The sequence below is a fragment of the Sebastes fasciatus genome, chromosome 23 (assembly GCF_043250625.1).
Source record: "Sebastes fasciatus isolate fSebFas1 chromosome 23, fSebFas1.pri, whole genome shotgun sequence".
Classification (NCBI taxonomy): domain Eukaryota; kingdom Metazoa; phylum Chordata; class Actinopteri; order Perciformes; family Sebastidae; genus Sebastes; species Sebastes fasciatus.
The window spans coordinates 5,360,047-5,379,863 of NC_133817.1; the positions used below are offsets into that span (position 1 = coordinate 5,360,047).

Sequence of the window (19,817 nt, forward strand, 5' to 3'; positions counted from 1 at the left end):
CTATATAAACACTGTGAAAGTATCAAACACTCATTCCACAGGGAAATACACACAGCCCGAATTCAGAAACTCTGCATTTGAAACAAGCTGTCCGGATTTCTGCCCATTCGTGATGTCACGAATGGGCAATATTTAGACCCTTTACACAGTTTTAAACGTAAACATTCTAAATGTGTCCCAGTTTATTCCTGGTTGCAGTGTATGTGAATGTCATCAGCTGACAGGAAGTACACATGGACCCAAGCTGTTGCCTAGCAACGCAATTCTGTTGCAATTCCATCAAATATATACAGTATATTATACCATATTATATAATATATATATATACATGCATAAAATGCAAAGCGTTTCAGACAGAGGGTAAATAAAGGTATATTCAGACAGATAGTATGAGGAAATAAAAGTTTTTTTGAACATTACAGCATGTAAACATGTTCTATAGTAGAACTTTTAATCTGCACCTTTCTAAAAGCTCTGTGGATGCATTATGTTTTAAAATGTATTCTTCTACATAAAAATGTTATAATTAACACCTTTAAGATGGTGCATTTAACGGTGCAATTTCTTTTTCAGCAGTAGAGCATGTTTCAATATGCTACTGGAAGTCGGAATGATCACAGGGTGCTAAATGCTATGTAGACTACAAACTAACCTCCTGCGTTTCTTTTTAAAAACATCTTTGTACATGCTCTATTATGTTGAAGTTAAAAAGAAGCACTTATATCAGCCATTTCTGCTAGAAGTAGAAAGGAATCTACAACACTAAAAACACATTTCACGCCGCCACTAAGACGCCGTCAGATTGACGTTGGTGAATAGTCATTTGTGTGGTCAGGAGTCACACTGTCTATCCGGGCCTCGCTCTGCGGTTCAGATGATGCCTTTTAAGGTTAAACTCTCCACCGCCCCAACAGCTAAACTGGGACTTTTTTATGATTAAGCGGTGTGTGTGGAACTATTTGTGTTATGTAAGTCAGTCTGATTAGATAACCCAGAGACACAACAACCATGTCTGATAATTAAAACTACAGTTGATGGGAATTTATCGTTATCGTCACAATTACACACAAATGCTGGATATTAGTACTGTAGGGCTGTTGGCAGCAGCTGCCTTATACTCAGTACCGCCAACTTAAATAGTATTTCAACAACCAGAACGCCTTAAAAAGCTTGTCCAGGCTTTCCAATCCAGCTTCCCTTCGGCCACAAGAAGGTCAGAGATCGGCTGCAGTAAGGCCGATCCAGAGAGGCAGATGCATACACCGAAAGTTCGGTTAAAAAATAAATCTCTCGACCCACTGAGGCTGGTCAGACAAAAAAGAAGCATGAGCGTGAGTATACACAACGAGGCTGTAAAGGCGTGATGACGTTTAGTAGTCTCATTTAGCCACTTGATAGCAACCGTCTTTTTAAAGACATGTAAAAGCTTTCAAATTCAAGAGTTATTTATTGACGTATTTTATGTCGTAGAACAAAATGTTACAATCCCTTAAGCTTGTGTTGACCGCAGACCTTATTTCAGACATCTAACTAAAAACGTGTATTAAATCGAAAGGTTTTAGCGAAGATGTAGTAAGCATACGACTGGATGACATGAGACATATATTATTATTAATAATTGTATTATTTACTTCAAACTATCAAGACTTTTCTCCCTTTTTTTGACTCTCTGTTCCCCGTGGAGGCATGAGAGAAAAACAAAGTTTTCTTCAAGTAATCAAGGTAACACTGGGTGAGTAATTGATATACAAATGATCACTTTGTGGGTGAAGTGTTCCTTTAAATATGTAAGCTTAATCACATTATTGCTGCAACAAACTTTCAATAAATTATCAAAACAACATTCACCTGCCGCCTAAGAATGTGGAGAGGAAACATGAGAAAGACGAGGCAGTTGGCCTGACTTTGGCTGACGGATGGGAACTTTAGCAGTGTGGGAACGGGGATTTCCAGCGAGCCGGAGACTGACGGCTTCACCTCGGGACGCCACGCCGAGACAAAGGGCGGCGAGGAAGAAAATACGACAGCGGAGCGGCGAGCGCTAGAGGGCAAGCTTAGAATAACCTCGCTATCTACCTGAGCCGAGGTTGACGGGTTCGAGGCCGGCCCGGGCGCACACAAAGAAGACACACACACATACCTCAACACGAGCAGCGGGTCTCTCACAGAGACGTGAGCAAATACAACACAGTTACAGACAAGCACACACGCAAATAGTACAAGAGTTAACACAAACCAGGAATACCCATTCATACATCTAACAGCTATGTGTGTGTTTGCATGTAGAGCTCAGACATTTCTTACATTCCTTGCTGTGCCCTGCAGCGACAGTCTTCTTTCTGTTTTTTCTCTTCCCCCTCCACCCTCCTCCCTGTCCCTCACTCCATATCACATGAAATCTTCACATTGTCTTATTATGGCAAGTAAAAAAAAATATGCTTCCGCCAACCAGTCATATTGCAGTTTGCATGAGATATCGCGTTAACGAGAATGGGATGGACGTGAGGTCACAGTGACCTTGACCTTTGACCACCAAAATGTAATGAGGTCCTCCTTGATTCCAGGTGGGAACGTTTGTGCCAAATTTGAGGAAATTCCCTCCAGGTGTTCCTGAGATATCGCGTTCACGAGAATGGGACGGACGTGAGGTCACAGTGACCTTGACCTTTGACCTTTGACCACCAAAATCTAATCAGTTCATCCTTGAAGAAATTCCCTCCGGGCGTTCCTGAGATATCACATTCACGAGAATGGTCCGGACGGACGGACAGACGGACAACCTGAAAACATAATGCCTCCGGACACGGCTGTCATAAGCGCGGACGCATAAAAATGTGTTTTGAGAGGTGACAGTGACCTTGACCTTTGACCACCAAAATCTAATCAGCTCATCTTGAGTCTAAGTGAACGTTTGTGCCAAATCTTAAGAAATTCCCTTTAAGTGTTCCTGAGATATCACGTTCACGAGAATGGGATTGACGTGAGGTCACAGTGACTTTTGACCTTTGACCACCAAAATGTAATGAGGTCCTCCTTGTTTCCAGGTGGACGTTTGTGCCAAATTTGAAGAAATTCCCTTTAAGCGTTCCTGAGATATCACGTTCACGAGAATGGGACGGACGTGAGGTCACAGTGACCTTGACCTTTGACGTTGGACCACCAAAATGTGGACAACCCGAAAACATAATGCCTCCGCTGCGGTTGACTTCGGCGCAGAAACATATAAACGTGTTTTACGATGTCACAGTGACCTTGACCTTTGACCACCAAAATATAATCAGTTCATCAACGTCCAAGGGGACGTTTGTGGCAAATTTGAAGAATTCCCTCCAGGCGTTCCTGAGATATCGCGTTCACGAGAACGGACCAGACATACTGATGACCCCCAAAATCATTGGTTTTAAGAGGTTAATTAGAAATCGATTCAGCATTTTGGAGAATCAATACAATACTCAAAACATAATATCGCGATACCCATGTATTGATATTTTCTTACACCCCTACAATGAATGTATTCATCGGAGCCTTGAAGCAGCTATTTTCACATTCAGTTAGTTAGTTTATCAACCGATCAATCATTATAGGGAATTGTTGTGTCCCTAGTTGGTTAACGGACCGATCAAAATGTCACTACGTTCACTGTTTGGAGGTCGGGCATGAATGCAAGGAACCTGTTCCACCTCAGACACTAGATACCACGCGTCCTGACTATTGTGTTGCATCTGTGTCTTCAAATCAGAGGTGCACAAAAGTCTGAAGCTGATTATGGACATAGAAGCATTAGTCGTGGTTCTGAAGAGCTCTATCCTCGTTAAAAATGTTGACTTAAGAGCACAAATGTGTAACTCTAGAGATACTTGATAAAAAGTAAGTTACTTTCTCACATTCAGTGCAGGAACCGACTCCAAACCGTAGCCTGCGGGTTTGAATAGTTCTAACCGTCTTAAATCCAATCTGTTGTCGTTGTTTCTTTAAACATAAACTAAATAGAAGAAGTTTCATGGGAAAGACGGACTCTCCCATCCTCCAAGTGTTTAAATCAGCAAATTTAAAGTTCCCGTCCACTCGAAAATATGTTTTGCTTATTGTTGAATCCTTTGAATGTTTGACCTTCACTGATACAGAGATCGGCACTAGAAAGCCGTTTTCACATCCAATCTGCTGAAAAGGGGACGTTTCTCTGAGTTTAACATGTACAAAACGATTTTGTGACATCACAACTTCCCAATATGCTACTTAAACAAGTGTGATGTGGAAAGTTGAGACACACACACTGAACACTGAGAACTTTTCTGTGAAGTTGGGGACATTCTGTTCCCACTAGTTGAACTTATGTAACAATACTTAAAAAATATTTGCAGATTTCAAGACTTTTCAAAGACGTAATCGACTCTTTTGTGTGTGTGTGTAAAAGCCACATCTTACACAAGTTAGTATTCCAAGTATTTTTACGACTTTAATATGTCCGGAGGGGATCTTTAATAACTTTCTTTCATGAACTGCTGACTGTCATCTGCAGTTTGTGATAGAAAAACAGATATTTATATGACAAATCTACTGATTGCAACTTTAAACCAAAACATTTTTTTAATGTTAACAGCTAAATTTCAATCAACAATGTTGATCTCTGCAAATAAATATTCAGTTCAGCTACTTCTAAGGCTTTATTTTTTTTCCACAAGAAAAGTTATGACTGAGCAGGTGTTGGTTTGTTATGACTGCAGTTGGTTGTAATAGTACAAAAGGTACGCCTACAGCTGTGCATGTGCATGTGTGTGTGTCAGTGTGCCCTCAGATATAACAACACCTGTAGCTCTTTATCGTCTCCATATAGTAGCTTTCCCCTCCAGGGCAGTGAATCTGTCAACTTTTACTGGCACATAGTTGCCCCTCCTTTAAACTATTTAACCTCTGAATGACCTTAATGATGATGATTTGCAGGCTAACACGCTGTGCAGAAACATTTACTGTAGGAAAACTAGGAATAATCTAATTTGCTTGTTTGCATTTTGCTTGTAAAAAACTTCATTTCATTTTGTTATTAAAATTGTAATTTTTTTTCCTCTACATGCCATTTAATAGGCCTCTAGATCAGTGGTTCCCAACCTGGGGTCCGGGACCCTTTAGGGGGTCGCCAAAGACTAAAGTTGTAATAACACACCTACTGGATAATTTATACAAAAGTCTTTTATGCTAATTAGTAAGCCACACCCATTATTTCTGCACAGCTGCAGATAAAGATCAGGCTAATATTATTAGTATTATATTATCAGTAGAATTAGATTCCAGTAGTGGCTGCGAAGGACAGCGTTGAAAAGTCCAAACGTCAACATTTACTGAAAAAAGACAGACGTAATAGTTTCCAAAATTCACAACATGATTTTATCTAACGAAATATTCTGCTTTAATCCATATTTGTTGGCGTTTAGCCTTTCAAAAAAAATATATATATTCTCATTTTCTTATTTTTAATTTAGTTTTCTTTACATGAAATTGTATAATTTTGTACATAATTTACATGTTACATACTCCTTTATTTCTATTTTATTACATTTCTTATGTTTATAAAAGAGCAACTGTAATGCCTCAACTCCCCCCGGGGATCAATGCAGTATTTCTGATTGTGATTGTGATTTACAAAATTCACAACATGTTTTTATCTAACGGAATATTCTGCTTCAATCCATATTTGTTGGCGTCTAGCCTTTCAAAAACACAATTTTTCACTGCGGTCAAAAGCCCTGCTTGCTGCACACAAAGAGAGACGCACTGACGAGTTGTATTCATTAAAGAATGTTGATACTCATTTAACACACCGAATCATTTTACTCAAATTGAGAATTGGATTTTTTAATTATTTTAGAGTGATGACGTCAGAAAATATGGGGGGGTCCTCAGCTTTTCTTAGATACGAGAAGGGAGGGCTTCAAGGAAAATAGGTTGGGAACCACTGGTCTAGATAACATTTGATTTACAGGGTTGTTTTTCCACCACGTTTAATTTGTGCCAACAACAGTAAAGACAGACTGGTGCCACTGCCAGTTCTCCACAGAGGGTCTGACTTACTAATGTAAAAATGTAGAGGTTTTCCATGACTGCAACCAGCTAATGCCACAAATGTGTGAAAACAAGTTGGACACTGTGTTACAAATTGTTAAATACGTACAGTAATACAATCTCTGCATTGATTACATTATATAACTGATCTGTAAGAGCCCACACTGCAGCATGACCCCCGCGGGCTCCCAAAAAATCTACAGAAGCCTGTCTGAAAACCTCAGAGTGGCAATCCCTCCTTCGCCTCCCGACATGACGTCATGTTCCTCCTAACCATTTGTGAACTTTCTCCAAATAGCCGGGCCTGTACTGTATACGCGTGGTGTCATTTGCTATCAAATGCAGACAACTGAGGGACAACAAAGGTACCATTTTCTGTTTGAATAACTATAAAAATGACTGGAAAAAGAGAAATCTGGCATTCTAACCGAAGCGCTGGAAAGACAAGGGAGGCCGTGGTGAATGAAACTGAAAGCCATTCAAAATAATGTGTCACTTGCTAATTACTTGCTGGCCTTAAATATCAAACATGTCCATTTAAATACACAGCTGAGAGTGGTAATGCATGACGGAGGGAAAACCCTTTAATCTCCAGTGTTTATGTGCTTTGGTTTGTGATGGATATACGTGTAAAGTCATTATTGTATGCAGTGTGAGTGGAGCACTTTTGTCCTCCAATCTAAATGTTTGTTGTGATAGACCAGAGTCATATGTTCACGTCTCCGGTAAAGGTCCTTGTCAACTTAAGGCACTTCCAACAACTAACAAATGCTGTTCATTATGGAGGATGGAACCTGCCAAAATAAAAAATAAATGAATAAATTATTTGATAAATGAATAAATATGTCATTGGGTTGAGTGATAGCCACTTCATACAGATATAAATAAGTTTGGGGAAATAAATAAGGGGTGAAATGCAAAGGAAAAACCATGTAGAAATAAATGCATAAATACATTTTAAATAAATATAAAATAATAAAAAAAATTAAATAAAACTAATGCAAAAATAAATGGATAAATAAAAACTAAACGGAAAAATAAATAAATAAATTTAAAAATGAACTAAAATAAATACATAAATAAATAAAAGGGAAAATGAAACAGAAGAGTAAATAAATAAGGGAATTAATACAAATATAAATAAATAAAGAAGCCAATTAAAACAAATATATACATTTATGCCACATTTTACCAATTAATTAATGGCTACATTTATTTTTAATATTATGTTTTGATAAATTTAATGACATATTTATTTATCAAGTCATTTACTTATTTATTAATTTATTTTGTCAGGTTGCATCCTCCATAGTTCATAAGCATGGGCTTAAGCCAAAATCGCATTACTATGCACTACATACTCAATAAGTGTACTATCGTTCAACACACTTTTGTGTGAATAAACAGTAGTATGTATCATTTCGGATGCACTGAACTGTAATTTACGTCGTCACTTCCTGAGAGAGTCCTTGCCGGTTGGAGACGTGTAACCATGGTAACCACCTGCAACCATGGACTTTCACCTGAGAAGGTCCTCGCAGATACAGATTACATAACATCTCTCAGCAATCGTCTCACCGTACCAGTTGGTGCATAAATGTCTGGTCTTGTACCGTAAGCTATTTTTCTGTGTGTGTGTGTGTGTGTGTGTGTGTGTGTGTGTGTGTGTGTGTGTGTGTGTGTGTGTGTGTGTGTGTGTGTGTGTGTGTGTGTGTGTGTGTGTGTGTGTGTGTGTGTGCGCGTGTGTGAAGACTCACTCATCTCCATGTATTCAGGCGTGAGGCCTTCAAAGGGAGCCAAGGCGTAGTCCAGGTTCCACTGCTGTGGAGGCCTCTCCTCCTCCATCTCCTTCTCCGCTGCCCCTTTATCCTTTATCGCACGCACCAGCTTCTTCAACTTCCTGTCAGGACGGAGGGAGAGGTGGACGAGAGGTAAGTTTAATTGCATTTAATACTGAATTTGGCATTCATCAAAGTTAAAATGCTGCATCTTTACCGCAGCCGGAAGACTGAATTTCATATCCTGATTCCAATGAAAAATAACTACAACCTATATTTACTTTACGAGGCACTGCACCTACAGTACGTGTTTATAGTTCATGAATGTGAAGCAGGGTGTTGCTGGGCTTACAGTATAGGATGTGTACTTTCCCTGAGACAATATACTATAGGTAGACCAACCGACTGCACTAACAGCCAGACGCTTTTCAAAGAGACGCGGACGCCGTTGAAGAAAGTAGCCATTAGGCTGGCATCCGACTGCAAACTGAAGCTGTGTGATGCTAACAAAACCGCTGCTGGGAAACACAGTGGGAGAGCACAGAGAGCCAGGTACAGTACAAAAGACCTTTATGTGTGTGTTTGTATAAGTACATGCCTTAGTGTAAATAATTCCACCTCACAGTCTGTTCATGCATGTAAAACAATGCACGTATGACTGTGTGAATGCACGACACATTCTTACGTGTGACTGCGTGTACTGCTCTAATAAAAACACTAATGAAAGCAGCTTGACTGGATTATGTATGTGGTTGCAGTTTGTACGGCACATTTAAGGAGGCAGTGAAAGTATAAATGTTTACTGGTGTCCTTTAAACACACACAGAGAGTCATAAAGTAGATGTAGACGCACACACACACTCCATACTGAAAGGAGATTAGAGGTTTGAGATGTAGGTCAGGACTCTCCTACTCTCTCTGTGTGAACGCTTAACGTATGTTTTCCTTTTCCCTCCTTTTGAAGCAGTAACATTGTTTTACTGTTAGGTAAATATACTGTGAGAAATGCAAGGCATCACTCAGGTCTGTCATTCAGATAATTATCAACTAACTGCAGCTCCGTGCAGCTTTCAGCGGAGTGTAAAATGGAGCATTTCGCAAGCTAAAGACCGAGATTTCTCAGGAGTTTTTAAAGGTCCCATATTGTAAAAAGTGAGATTTTCATGTCTTATATATTATAAAGCAGGTTTAAGTGCTATGTAAAATACTGTGAAAGTATCGAAACGCTCAATATACGGAGGAATACACACAGCCCGTATTCAGAAACTGTGCGTTTGAAACAGGCCGTCAGGATTTCTGTCCATTTGTGATGTCACAAATCTGCATTATATAGACTATTTCACAGTTTTAAACGTAAACATTCTGAATAAGTCCGAGTTTATTTACCGGTTGCAGTTTATGTGAATGACATCAGCTCGCAGGAAGTAATCATGGACCCAAACTGTTGCCTAGCAACGCAATTCTGTTACAATTCCGTTGACATGCGCTAAAACGGAGCGTTTCAGACAGAGGGTAAATACAGACATATTCAGGAAGACAGTATGAGGAAAATAAAGTATTTTTTTAACATTACAGCATGTAAACATGTACTAGTAGAAACACAAAATACAAGTATGAACCTGAAAATGAGCACGATATGGGACCTTTAAAGGACATTCAATACTAGACTTATACTTATCAGGTGGCCAGAAAAACATAACTCCAAACGAGATGATAATGTTGCAGCGGGTGTCTTCTAAATGTCTATGTATGCAATTGCTCACCAGGTAAAACCATAACTACTGTAATTTGGACAGCATTTATGTTTCGTGAATCTGTTTCAGTTGTTTTCTGCCCTCTAGTGGTCAAAATCACTTCCTACAGCTTTAAATCATTTGGTAGAATTGTCTTTGAATGGGTAAAATTTTGGCAATTGGAACCATAAGAAGTATGCTGAATTAGTTGTTAGCAGTTCCTGTTTTGCAATGTACCCATGTATGTACAGACAACTATCACCGGATTACTTTGACCCTGAAGAAAACTTAAAAACGTGATGAATCTCAGGCAAGTTCTGTGTATCACGCAGGATCTTAGCCTCAAGACCTCGTGCCTTGCGTGTCTTACAATTCCTCGTGTGCACACAAAACTGTGTCCCAATTCAGGAGCTGCATAATTTGAAGTCCACTTTTCAAACCTCAATATGTCACAGTGAGTTAACAAGACTGTCCGAGGCTCCTCCGAATGCAGCGAAAGCGCCCCCTTCTTTTATAATTCAACAAGCCATGACTGTTGTGGGCCAGTTGCTCGTTTTTGGGAGCTCAGAATGAGGCTGCCGTGAAGTCTCCGTAGACCTGAATCCTCTTTGGGAGGACAGGTCCGTCTCTTACATCTTTAGACAGGAGCTTTTAGGGTCAGAAACACTTTTTTAAAACCTCTAATGTACTGCCTGAAGACTGTGGTTTTACTGGTGGGCTCCCAGGTGTGAGAGATTCTAAGTGGATGAATGTAAACCAGATGAGTGGACGGTATGTAGATGGTGTGACGGTATGTGCCGTAACTCGCTGATCCCTCAGGACGTCCCGGAGAAACCAGCGTGTTTGATGAGGACGGAGGTCAAGCTGTGCTTACAGCAACTGTAACAGTGCAGCCTGAAGCCAAAGAGGCTCCTCTGATGTGTGACAGTTGTTTTAAACAGAGCTGACCTCTGACCTTTTTTTCGGATTTGCATGTAAAAAGCTGAGATGTTGCGCAAGATGAAGAAGCACTGTATGGACATGGGAGGAATGTTAGAACAAGACAGAGGGGAGAGGGACTCTTGTAAGTGCTTGTGAGTAAGCATGCGAGTATGTAAAGACAGACATTAGTGAAAATATCACACTTTGTCTACTTACGGGATGCCGATCTCAAAGATGTTGTTCTGGATCAGCTGCTTCCCCAGCATGATGATGCTGAGCTGGATGCACAGCTCGATGAGGCAGCCTCCTGGCGCACACTGAGGGAGACGCACACTTCATTTCTACACTTATTCATTATCACTTTACGTATTCAGTCAAATGAAAAGAAACACGGATATAAAGTTGGATTACAAACCTCTTCCATCCGAAAATCATTGAAGACGTACACGTAATTTCCGGGTCGACCAGCAAACCTGCGAAAAACACACAAACAGACAATGAGGACTGAGAAGCTTCACTTGGATTCACCCGGAAGCAATGTGTATTTATCCATAAATAAATGTATTTATGATTATTTGCATACTTTTTATCTGTTCAAAATGTACCTTACAGGGAGATTTGTCAAGTATTTAATACTCTTATCAACATGGGAGTGGACAAATATGCTGCATTATGCAAATGTATGTATATATTTATTATTATAAATCAATTAACAACCCAAATCAATGACAGATATTGTCCAGAAACCCTCACAGGTACTGCATTTAGCATAAAACAATATGCTCAAATCATAACATGTCAAACTGCAGCCCAACAGGCAACAACAGCTGTCAGTGTGTCAGTGTGCTGACTTGACTACGACTTGCCCCAAACTGCATGTGATTATCATAAAGTGGGCATGTCTGTAAAGGGGAGACTCGTGGGTACCCATAGAACCCATTTACATTCACATATCTGGAGGTCAGAGGTCAAGGGACCACTTTGACTTACCGTCCCTTGAAGAAAGCCACATAAAAGATGGGCGCGTATGCGTTCATGAACTTGAGCAAGAAGGCTTTCAGGATGAGACGCTCCTCAAAGTGGGTTTCTGTTTTAGGAATCTCTGAAAAACAGGTGAAGGTAAAACTGTTAGAAGGACTTGGCGTGGTGTTGTTTTATGAGGACGACAACGGGGCTAGAATGTTAAAGGACAACTGAAGCGTATGTTTGTTTTGACAATTCACAACAGGTTCATAAGTGTCCTTAGGAGGCAGTCTGTGAGCTTCGGCACCCTTACAATGTCCACACATTGTTCCATTAAGTAGGAATGAGTAATATTTTTTGTCCATAGGCCCAGAGAATACATAAATGTACAGGGAGGAAAAATAACATGTTTATTTATACTTATATTAGGAGAGAAGAGAAGATAAGTATAGAAAAGGAATTGAAAAAGAATAAATAACTAGATAAATAGATAAATAGATACATAAGTAAATAAATAAATAAATAAAAAGATAAATTAATTAAAAAAAATAAAAATGAGAGATAAAGTTTGAAAATAAAAAATAAAAGAATGAAAAAAATAGAAAAGGAATAATAATAAATTCAAATAAATAAAACTAAATAGATAAAAAAATATGGAAAAACATAATAATAATAATAATAATAATTAATAAATAACAAAATTAAAATAAAGAGAAACAAAGTAAATAGTGATATAAATCACAACGAAAAAATAAATAAATACCAACAAAAATTAATAAAAGAATAAAAAATAAAAATCCCCAAGTTGTTACATATTCATTTAGTTCCCATCAATTAAGACAAATGAAGTTATTGGGGATAATTGTATTTTTTAAATAGATGTTGAAGGTTTTTCTACAGTATGTTTCTTTAGTCCAGGGTGAGAACACTCAGTTTAAAGTGGTGATTCTGTCAGTCTGACTCTTGAATTTGAGTCATAACATGATCACTGTGCTGGAAGTAGGTTAAAATACGAGCACTTTCCACATGGCATATCCTCTCTCCCTCTCTCCCTCTCTTTCTCTCTCCCTCACACACACACTTTCCCTCTTTCTCACACTTCTTCCCATTCTTTTCCTCTATTTCAGAGGTTTTGAATATGAATGTAAATGTGGTTGAAACCTCCGGGGACGACTGATGGGACGACTGGAGCATGAAAACATCAAAGTTTCATCAAACTGTCCACCAAGAGACAGAAAGAGAGTTTCTGTCTCTCACACACACACAAATACTCACAGAGATGATGATTACATGATAACATTTCTGAAATATGGATTCATGTATTGCCTATATGAAAAACACAAGTGACTGAGTTAACCGTAGCTCCATACGCTACCCTCCTAGACTTCTGCGTGAACGATGCAGCAGCCATGGCGGCTTACGTCTCTTTATCTCTGAAACGCTTCGTTGATATTGCAGCTCGCTAGAGCCTCGAATCACAGTTTGTCATCTGTCATCATAGGCGGTATCAATTCTGGCAGCCAACAACACAGCAAGATGACATTTTCGATGTAGTGATTTGTGTTTGCCTCCGGTCTTTCCTTTGTTTTGCCTCCAGCTAACACAGTGATGTAACCATGACGTCGGCTATAAAAGGCTCTGTAAGAGTAAATGACTGTTTGTATTTCTGTACCTAGCTCAGTCAGCCACAACGCCACGGCGCCGTAGATTTCATCGAGGATCAGAATAACCACCAGGTTGATGATGACCGCGGTGGCCGTCACCGTCACCCGAACATTGGACTTGGTCTCCGGGTCGGGGCTCATCGCCATCAGGGCCGACACCGTGATGCGGTAGATGATGACGCCGAAAACCGCTGAAAACGTCAAGCCGAACTGGGAGAAAAATAAAGAATAAATAAGTCATTACTCGACCATATTTGTCTGATATTCACAGGGCAGAGGCTGGAATTAATATTTCAAAGAACACATCGATGTAGGTCAGTCATATACTCATTTATGTACATTAACTGTGTCTTTTATTTTTCATCCATATGTACTGAGAACATGTATGATCCTAAGTATAGCATTAGCCTGATTTTTATGTACTGACCATAAAGAGGATAGAGGAAACGTTGATGAAGTATCCAGGAAGACGGTCTTTCCAGGTCAACTTCTCTATGGCAGCCTGACAGGAAGGACAGGAAGGACAGGGGGGGAAACAGGGAAGGAAAAGAGAAGAACAAATTGGCGTTCGCTCATACAAAGGCCGAAGCTTCATTAACTTTTGTTGGGAAATCTGTGATGCAGAACAACGAGCCGCCTGCCGAAGAGAAGCAAAGGAAGAAAAGAGCTTTTTCCACATGTTATCATCGTTTAAAAAACAAATCTATCTCTGAATGCCCCGATGTGAAAAGCATTGTCACAGTTCCCCTTTCAAATGGTTTGTCAACGCTGAATGGAGAGTTGAAGCAGCAGCATCTGTATTTCACCGCCTCCACAGGAAGTGTTACCACGTCTCAACAGAGAGACATAAAGGAGCACAATGGCCCGTTTTAGTCTGCATCCTACATTTAGAGACCAGCTGGTAACAAAAGCTTTTCATTTCCAGGCACTAATATGGGATTTTTTGTATAAGTGTTGTTACCTCCGCCAAGGCTGAAGGCCTAGGAAGGAGGTTATGTTTTCACCAGCATTGGTTTGTTTGATTGTTGGTTTTAGGGATGCACCGATACCACTTTTTTTCAGACCGAGTACAAGTACTTACATTTGGGTACTCGCCGATACCGAGTACCGATACGAGTACTTCTCTGTGCCAAAAGACCCTCGTTAACAGCCAGCTGGAGGGTGTGAGCGACACACGGCAGGCTGAGGAGTCCCGCATACGAGGCGGTGCGCCGCTACCGGCTCTAGGTCGGCTTGGAAAGGCTCGGGGCGAAGGTGGCTCGCGGCCACAGCTTTACAGCGCTCCCCGCCCGGACCTCGTCGCACCTTGGACAAAGGGCTTGCTGCGCCCTCTCTCTCCCCTTCTCCCGGTGCGACTGTCGACCGGGGAGGACTGTCCTCAGTGCAACCCACCCAACCCGTCTTGAAACACAAACCAAGGAGCAAAACCCTGTGGCGCAATGAAAGACACCTGTAGATTCAGCGTTTTTTCACATTGAACTCGGTGAAATTAGAGTTGAGTTCAACCAAAGCACACTTGGTGATTGTTGGAAAGAGTAACGACGACGGTTTAGGTGAGTTTTATTTTGTTTCTGTCCAGTTTGAATGAAGTGTTTTACGATGCTCCGCTACGTACAGCTGATCTCAACATAAACAACAATACACGTGCATGATGGCGCACAGTAGCTGCACGGAGAGGGGGGGACAATCGTACTCGGGCAGCTTGGCGGAGGTCTGCGCTGCCATTCTAGTTACTTTGTGCTCCTTCTTCATGATGTCTGACCGGCATTGTTAGGGTGAGACTAAAAACCTAGTTCTGTCTACATTCAGCTCATCAGTGTGCAACGTTTGAGACCAGCTCTGTTCTTTATTTCTGGAGAGGCAGGGAAAAAGTGTGGCGAACATCCAATCATCCAAAGACAGCGTTCTGAAAGCTGCATTCAATTCTGAAAGTTTGGAATGGTCTGGTGCTCAAAATGAGGATTAAATAAATCATTCCTGATGCCCTCTAACCTGCTGACTCCACCCTCATAATCACTCCAATGAGTGTGTATGGCATGGATCCCTGAACTTAAAACCAGTGGGAGAAGCTGACCTACTTGTGCCAAAAAGAAAAGCCGCTTCACCGGCCTGTCTCTGGTTAAATCCAGTTTGATCTCTGCATAAAACAAATGCTGTATCTCTACACTCAAGTATGTGACCCCCTTCAACCATATACTCTACACATACTCTTATATGGGCAGGCAAAGGCAAGCAGGAATTTCACAACACAGAGACTCACATACAGACAACAGAAAGACCTTCAATATGGTAATGAGCAAGACAGCAGCCCCATCTAGTGGACACACCGGCACACTTACTCTATTCACATAGAATATATTCAACAACCACAACTTAATCCAACACGCTGCTCTTTTACTTTAACTCTCTGAGACCCACAATAGACCCGTTTTTGTCTTTTGTAGGGGGATACAGGGGGGCTTTAGGGTGAGATAGCAGGTCAACAGTAGATGTCACATAGAAGTGATGTACATCATCTGAAAGCTGGGAACATGGAGATTAATTTGAGATGCAGCTCAGCACTGTGTCAAGTTGTTCTAGTCATAAATCAGAAATGAACATGAATGAATGAATGAATTATAATAAACTGTGAATGTGTATAAGGGTTTAGAACATTATGATAGAAGTATGTGGTGGCAATTCCCATGCTCATTTATATCTCATAAGTTGTTGCAGCAATTTTTGGGTTGATACCATTTGTAACACAGATTTGGTGCTAAATTTAACCATTTTTTACCACTGGAGAATTGATCAAAATGATCAATAATCCCTCCAAAATACCACATTAAGACACCAAGACCTTTAGGAACACCAAAGAAAAAGCCATGCTGTGATTTGGTATCAAAAACTTTTGATATTTTGAGATTTCTGCGAGAATTGCATTTTTCGTGATTAGATAGCGAGCACTTGAAGTTTCATGAGGCTGTGATTATCCTAGAGGTCACCACAGGTCATTTTATACAGCGAGGTCAATGAAATGTCATCAGACATGAATACAGTTGGGCTCATTAGATCCACAAGAGTCTCAGCTTTACAGTGATACCCAATTTATGTTATTCCAAGACTGTTTAGGGACCCCAGTATGCAGATGTCCACCGGCCGGGCCATCAGAGTTTTAAGGGGTTAATACATTTCAATATCTAGATATCAACGATATTTTACGTCCAGCCACATGTCTGTTTAATCTGCATATTAAACATGACTTTTCGGGCCTTAGTCTTAATTTCAAAGAGCTTTTCTAGTCGTGCTTTTATCTATTTTATACACATACAGGTTGAGGAACCTGAAGGATGGACTTACTGGAGGACAAGAAGACCTTCAGAGTGGAAGTGTGTGAGTGTGTGTGATGGTTGGTGGGGGACAGCCTTCACAGGGAACGGTAGCAGTAAATGGGTCAGGTGTTATATTTGGCTTGTTACCTCCGTTGAGGGAAAGCCCAGCAAGGCCTTCATCTCGTGACACAGGCAATCTTTATTTCTCTAGGTCATTCGCTCCCTCTGCTCACCCTCCTCCCTCTCTCTCTTTTCTCCTTGTGTCCACCCTGAACCCCGAGTTGCTCCTTAAAAAAGCTTAAGATGGGTCAAATTTCATGTATGTAGAATACTATATATGTGACGATTCAAATAAAGTCTTTCTATGCGGAAAATAATGATAAGTAAGCCAGATGCTTTTCAGAAATGCTGAAATATTTAAAATGATCCTGTAGCTCTCTGGACACGTCTCACATCATTAGCACTGACAGCTTCTAATTTAAGAATGATGTGAGAAGGTTTGACAGAGATCTGTCCGTCAGCGAGGATCAGACACGGCTTCAGGTAATTAATAAATCAGAAGATAACAAAAAAAAAACACTGTATGTCCGTGATATTATGTCGAGATACTTTGGTTTGTACACGGAGTAGTGATGAATAAATAAAAGATTAAAGGTCTGTTTGATTACTGCACATCAGCTGTGTTTAGTACATTGACTGTGTGTAAGAGAGAGAGAGAGACTTGTGTGTCGCCATAGTGACGTTCCCTAATCTTACCCCTGGCTTGCTGCCCAGCATGCATCACTCCCACTCAGCCGCCCTCCCTCTGGTTTCTCTCCATCCCACTACTTCCCTTCCAAGTCTCTCTCTCTCTCTTTATCTTCAAGTGTCTTTGTCTCTTTTCATGTCTTGTGCTCTTTGTCTTTTTTTTTTAATTGAGTCACACAGACAATCGGTTGCAGGTGCAGAAACACAGTTGTACCGTTCACAACAGCAGACATGTTGACTTGTGGTTGCATGAAAAGAAACAGGTGTAACTAATGACTTTAATTCATGACGACTCAGTTCCATTTCGCCGTCCCAGTAGACTGTATTAATGCGCCAGTGAGCACAATAAGCGATGATGAATGTTATTAGTTACACCTGTGTTTGATGAGACAAAATGCTTTTCTATAAATGATTCAGTATTTTTTCTTTAACATGAGATTATAAATGTTTAACAGCAGGGAACAACTATATATAGTTTCATTTTTAAAAACAGCTCAGTAGTTTCTAACTGTAGTTTTTAGCAAACATCACTCAAACAGTGAGTCAGTAGTGAGTTAAGGCTCAAAATAAAGTACAGTGTGTGTGTTTGTGATGATGAACTAACACCATTACTTACTTACATTAACAGCGATAATAACACGTTAACGCAATTTTTTGTTTTAAAGGAACAGTGTGTAACGTTTCAGGGAATCTATTAGCAGAATATAATATTCATAAGTATGATTTCATTTGTGTCTAATCACCTGAAACTAAGAATTGTTGTGTTTTCGTTAGCCTAGAATGAGTCCTTCATATCTACGTAGGGAGCGGGTCCTCTTCATGGAGTCCACCATGTCGCAAAGGTAGCACATAACAGACAAACCAAACTCTGGCTCTAGCGAGAGCCTTTCATGTTATTATTAGGGCTGTCAAAGTTAACGTTCAAATTCGTTTTAATGCCACTAAATTCTTTAACGCATTAACCCAACTTGCGATTTTTAGGTTGTACACGGCTTAAAGCTAAAGTGAAGATACTGGCATCATATGAAACTAAAAAACTAATGAATCCATCAGTACCAATCATGTCATACTAGCTTGTCATGAAGGAGGCTGACCTCCAGATACATGAATGAAAATGGGTTCTATGGGTACCCACAAGTCTCCCCTTTACAGACATGCCCACTTTATGATAATCACATGCAGTTTGGGGCAAGTCATAGTCAAGTCAGCACACTGACACACTGACAGCTGTTGTTGCCTGTTGGGCTGCAGTTTGCCATGTTATGATTTGAGCACATCGTTTATGTTAAATGCAGTACCTGTGAGGGTTTCTGGACAATATCTGTCATTGTTTTGTGTTGTTAATTGATTTCCAATAATAAATATATACATACATTTGCATAAAGCAGCATATTTGCCCTCTCCCATGTTAATAAGAGTATTAAATACTTGACAAATCTCCCTTTAAGGTTCATTTTGAACAGATAACAAATGTGTGATTAATTTACAATTAACTATGGACAATCATGCGATTAATGGTGATTAAATAATGGAGGCTCTATGGAACAGAGGGATTTGTTGACGCCTAAGAAAATATAGAATATCTCCAGCCTTATCCTTTCATATTAATTAATGCCGTCTCAACTTGTGTTTGAGATTAGTGTACTGAGTGTATGTAAGTCTTTCTTCCACTCACAATCACACGCTATCCAGAGACTGATAATCCCTCATTAGCATCAGCTGTCTGTCTTCAGGTCTGTCCTTCTTAAACATGTCAACATTAACTACCAGCAGGATTAAAGAAGACCGGTCACTAAAGAGTTACTCGGCTTGACACTGGGGAAAGTTCTGGCTTCTCAGACTCACTTTTTGACCTTCTCCCTCTGCTTTGGAACAAAAAACACTCCACCTGTTTGAGTTTCTACACAACACCTCTGCCTCTGTTGTTATTGCTGTTGATACCGGCTGTATTTGTCTAAAATAACAGCTTTGTCTCGTCTTCTGCTGAGAGTCGGTACATTCTGTTCTCCTCGCTGCTGGCAGATATACACATCTAGAATCATTGAGAAGTTTCAATCCATAAACGAGACGTCATCAGTGAGGACACCGTCTCTTCTGCTTATAAAAGCTGGTGGTGTTAGAATAAGGTTGATTATTAAAGACCTACTTAAAAACAGTGGTCAGTCACTGGAAATTGAATTTAGGAAGCAAAATACTTCTTAATTTATCCAGCAGAATGATTTGAATGAAAACCTTCAGTTGTTGTGGATGTCATTTCTACCTCATTAGTGGAAAGAATCTTTCAGTCAACTTCAACTAGGCAACAAACCCTGAAATAACAGTTCTGTTATGCTTTCAGTGCCTCAAAGAGAGAAAGAGAGAATAGATAACTAAGGCTCAGTTTGTTGCTGTGACCTTCAGAAACAAATGTGAAACGTGGAGAAAATAAAATGCAGAGAAAGTTGCACAAACAAATACCTGAGGAGTTGAGACTGAAGAAGCCAGAGGATGGGACAGGAAGAGAAGAACAGATAGACAGCAGCCTGCAGGAGAGGAAAAGAGAGGAGAGGAGGAGGAGGAAGAGGAAGAGGAAGAGGAAGAGGAAGAGGAAGAGGAAGGTGAGAGGAGGAGGAAGAGGAAGGAGAGGGAAAAGGGGGAGAGGAG

General features: G+C 40.2%; 1 protein-coding gene across 3 annotated transcripts in view; it reads right to left on the reverse strand.

Annotated features, from left to right (window-relative positions):
* Nucleotides 1-19,817, reverse strand: part of ano2b (anoctamin 2b) — an 87,685-nt gene that overhangs the window by 25,718 nt on the left and 42,150 nt on the right. For all 3 annotated transcript variants that reach the window (XM_074625356.1, XM_074625357.1, XM_074625358.1), the window contains 6 exons: nucleotides 13,544-13,618; nucleotides 13,125-13,326; nucleotides 11,480-11,591; nucleotides 10,905-10,962; nucleotides 10,706-10,806; nucleotides 7,815-7,957 (listed from right to left, as the gene is read on the reverse strand). In XM_074625356.1, the coding sequence (XP_074481457.1) occupies nucleotides 7,815-7,957; nucleotides 10,706-10,806; nucleotides 10,905-10,962; nucleotides 11,480-11,591; nucleotides 13,125-13,326; nucleotides 13,544-13,618 (691 nt within the window). The remainder of the gene's footprint in view (nucleotides 1-7,814; nucleotides 7,958-10,705; nucleotides 10,807-10,904; nucleotides 10,963-11,479; nucleotides 11,592-13,124; nucleotides 13,327-13,543; nucleotides 13,619-19,817) is intronic.